The 4,739-nt window shown below is 27.7% G+C and overlaps 1 protein-coding gene across 1 annotated transcript; it reads left to right on the top strand.

The window, feature by feature from the left end:
- The first annotated feature begins 2,510 nt into the window (after window positions 1-2,510).
- LOC111685782 (trehalose-phosphate phosphatase B) lies at window positions 2,511-3,479 on the top strand. The gene is made up of 3 exons (XM_046952324.1): window positions 2,511-2,789; window positions 2,852-3,173; window positions 3,255-3,479. Exons 1-3 carry the CDS (start codon window positions 2,725-2,727, stop codon window positions 3,462-3,464), a joined length of 597 nt encoding a protein of 198 aa, XP_046808280.1. The 5' UTR covers window positions 2,511-2,724; the 3' UTR covers window positions 3,465-3,479.
- The last annotated feature ends 1,260 nt before the right edge of the window (window positions 3,480-4,739 follow it).

Raw genomic sequence — 4,739 nt, forward strand, 5'->3', positions numbered from 1 at the left:
TATTGCAATTTTCTTATGGCAACACAACAAAAAAGATTAATACAATATTAAATTTATTTCTACATTAACTAATCTTAAAAACTGAATCTTAAAATGTTATACGACTCTTATTTACATTCGATGCAAGTTAAATAGAATTGGGCCTTTAAAGAAATATCTTCTAGATTTTTATTTTGAAATAAAAAATCATATAAGGTTTATTTTTTAAACATGTGCAAAAAATAATAATCAATTAATTTCATTGGTTTTTTTATAAAGATAAAATTTTCTTTTCGCTAATCTCAAAAAGATATCAAGAAATTCGTCATTAAATTTTGACACGACAAATTAATGTACAACAATTTACCGCCAAATATTCAAAAAAAGCTGTTGCTCTCACGATTATTAATTTATTTTTTTAATTTGTTTACAGAATTAGTAAATATTGAATGTAGGTTGTATTTAAATTGTAAATCTACCATTAACAAAAACAAAATTCAACATTTATGAAAGGGATCTTACTGTGGGAGAGATGCATTTTTGACAATTTAAATTTAGATTTTGCCCCATTTTTTGATATTTTGTTGGTTGGTCATACATACATATGTACATATGTATGTGTGTAAATCAGACAGCGATAAAATAATTTACACAAAATATATGTGTCAACTTAATATTATGTTATTTGTATTAATGTGTTATTTTTATTAAACAAATTATTGTTTATTAGGTCACCTAAAATCTAATATAATTTATTTGTATTAAAATAAAACAAATTGTATTTCCTTTCCCCCAAAAAAAATATTACATTCAAATATGCAAATTTGGGGTTCACATTAATATCAATTGAACATTAAAAACGTAATGTTTATCAACACTTTCAATTTATTTTATTAAATCTTGTACAAAAGACTTTATTACTGCTATAAATCGGATATGTATATAGATAACTGAAATATAAAATATTTTATTTATAATTTTAGGAAAAAAAATACAAATGCCATTATTCCAAAATATTCTATATATTTCTATTTAGATTTACCCTGTAGTCGTTTCAAAATAGCATCCCCATAAATCAAATTAAAAATAATTTTTTAAAATTTTGTACTTATGTTATTTTTTCCCGTTCTTCTCTATAAGTTCAGACAACGATATGAACGATACACATCGTTTGTATCTATTAGTTTAGAAATATTTACATACATACATATATACATAAATAGGTATGTATAGTGAGTATATAATAAATTCCAAAAATGAAAACAACAACATAATATTGTGTACAATATGATTAGACTTTTTGTTTTTCATTTGGCTTTTCTTTTTTTAAAAATATATATAAAAACAAAAATATTGGTGCCGTCTGAAAAGTCTAGAAACAAAAAAATGCATAAATTGTTTGTTGATTGTATACGAATCGAAATAAATTTTCAAATGCACATACTACATTTAACAAACAAAAATTATAATAATAAAATAGCAATTATTGTATATGAATAAAATATTATACAGGGTGACAATTTTCTCTCCAAACAAAAAAAAAAAAAAAAATTAATTGTTTAATATATAGTATAGCAGGCTATTAGTAGAAGTTTTAAACGAAATAATGTACATATAAAATTGAAGTTATATGTACATAAAAAATAAATTGCTAAAGATCGAGGTCTCTTATATGATTTACTAATAATTTATTATTAGACTATAGACTAGACTATAGACAAGACTATAGACTAGACTATAGACAAGACTATAGACTAGACTATAGACTAGACTATAGACTAGACTATAGACTAGACTATAGACTAGACTATAGACTAGACTATAGACTAGACTATAGACTAGATTATAGACTAGACTATAGACTAGACTATAGACTAGATTATAGACTAGACTATAGACTAGACTATAGACTAGACTTGACTATTGACTAGACTATAGACTAGACTATAGACTTGACTATTGACTAGACTATAGACTAGACTATAGACCATATTAAAGACTAGACTATAGACTAGACTATATTTACTATATTTAATTTATATATGCACAGTGTAAATTAGAATATATGAGCAGTATTTTCTACACTTTTTCGTTCTTCAATTAGAACATCTAAAATGTTCTATAATATTAACGGTGCCGAATGGCAGTAAATATTCTTGCTCCCACTAAAATGTTTATAATTTTAACCACCTCTCTGCAACAAATATTCTTTTAATTTATCATTTACAGTAATGTGTAGGAAAAAAATAAGAAGAAATCAAATTAAAATTTTTCCAAAATAATATGTTAAAAGAAAGAAAATAAAAGTTTTTCTAGTGGAAAAACAAATACCATAATACACCAATACCAACCCGCTCCCACCACTATACACATGCAAACGTATAGATCTATATATATATGTACACCTAACATATTGCAAGATCAATCTTTTTTTACTCCTCATAGGTTGGAAAATGAATGTGTAGCATAGGAAATCTTTGAATTGGTGTATGTCCAAACATACTTAAAATTAGAAAAAATAACAAGAAAAATATATTGCGCAGAGAGAGTTTTCTTGCTTTGAAAAGATCTCAATATGCTAAAGCAAAAGTGAGAGTAAAATAACGCCAACGCCAAGACATTTTTACAAAAACCAAGAGGCTGTTGAGGATATTTTTTTAAAATCTACCGACAGTATTAAAACAGTTGTCAAGTTATTGAAAGGTACCTCTACACCTATTATTGTTAAAATACAAAAGAAACACAATGGCTGAACAAAAAAAGGCTCCTTTGCTTAAGAAAGAAGAAGATTTCGTTAAAGCTCTCGATGGGTAAGTGATAATTAAATGGAAAATATTCAAGAGTTTAATGCTAATTCCCTTGTGATATAAAGTTTCATCAAGCCTGAAGATCAAGTAGCTCTTTTGTTGGATTATGATGGTACCTTGGCTCCCTTGACCGAAGAATTGTCGGTTATGCCCAAGGATACTGAAATCAATATCAAGAAATTGGCTGCCAATGAAAAAATCTTCATGTGTGTCTTCTCTGGACGTGAATTGAATGAAATCAAGAATCACTTGAAATTCCCCAATGTTACCTATGCCGGTAATCATGGTCTCGAAGTTGAATACCCTTCAGGCAAGAAATTCAAGATTGAAATGCCCGAAGAATTGTTGGAAAAACACAACAAATTGGTAGCTGAATTAAAGGAAAAGGTAAAGGAAGCAGTCAATGGAAACATATGCTCTGCAGAAGTTCATTTAGTAATGTTTTGAATTTTATATATGGTATTTCAGGTGGTCTGCTCCGGTGCCTGGGTTGAAGACAAGAAAATCTCCGTTACATACCACTACAAGGGTGTTAATGACAAATTGAAGGGTAAATTGATTGAAACCGCCAAGGGCTTGATCCAAAGCCATGGCTTCCAATTGATCGAAACTCCCTACGCTTTGGAGGGCAAGCCACGTGTCAACTGGGATAAGGGTAAGTCATTTAAAAGTCACTAAACAATAGCAACAAAACAACAATATCAACAATAATTTCACTTAATTAGCAGTTTAAAATTCAAAAGAAATTATTTATTGCAATATGTGTTCGAAGAAAAAAAAAACGTCTTGAAACTATAATTTATGTAGTGGGGTCGAAGAAAAAAATATTTTTTAAGATTTGATAGACATATTTTTTAGTTATTTGCTATTTTTTTTTAAATATTTTTTTTTGTTTGTGTTAAAGCACAAAAACAAAAAATGTTGAAAATGAATAATGTTTTTTTTTTTTGGTCGTTTTCGTGCGTTGGCGTTTTGTTCAAAAGATGAGCCAAAAGCCAAAAAGAAAATAATATTTTTTTTTGTATTAAAATGAAAACAATAATATAAATTTAAACTCAAAAGAACGACAATCTGTCTTGTGGACTAGAGTCTGCTGCCCAAATGCTGTCATTAGAAAGAAAATATAATTTTTTGAAAAATTGCATTTACATTTTAATAGATTTGAAATTAAATACAATATTTGAAAGCAAACCGAATATATGACTCATGTTTTCGTTTAATATTTTTCAAAGAGCGATAATATTGTACTCGTGTACGTACAAATTTAAACAAATTTATCTTAATAGTTTCTTTTACACACATACATACGTACATATTGGGTCAATGGCTTTAGACCATTTAAGAGAAGTGCACATACGTACATACATGTGTGATAATTGTATGTGTATGTACATTTAATGAAGAATTATTAGAAAATAATTATTATGTCGAAAGGTGGTTAATTTATTTGACAAATTAGTATCTTAATAATTGTGTTTATAATGCTACATCCGACATCAGACGCCCACTTAATGCAGGTGCGTGACATTTTTAAATTCAGATACATATTTTCAAATGAGTATTTCAATTTGCTAGAACCATGTTATTAGTCTAATCTATAGTCTATTCTATTTTCTAGTCTATAGCATAGTCTATAGTCTAGTCTATAGCCTAGTCTATAGTCTAGTACATAGTCTAGTCTATAGTCTAGACTGTAGTCTAGCATATAGTTTAGTCTATAGTCTAATCTATAATCTAGTCTTTAGTCTAGTCTATAGCCTAGTCTATAGTCTAGTACATAGTTTAGTCTATAGTCTAGACTGTAGTCTAGTCTATATAGACTAGTCTATAGTCTAGTCTAGTCTATATAGACTAGTCTATAGTCTAGTCTAGTCTATAGTCTAGTCTATAGTCTAGTCTATAGTCTAGTCTATAGTCTAGTCTATAGTCTAGTCTATAGTCTAGTCTATAGTC

Source organism: Lucilia cuprina, chromosome 2 (assembly GCF_022045245.1).
Source record: "Lucilia cuprina isolate Lc7/37 chromosome 2, ASM2204524v1, whole genome shotgun sequence".
Lineage (NCBI taxonomy): Eukaryota > Metazoa > Arthropoda > Insecta > Diptera > Calliphoridae > Lucilia > Lucilia cuprina.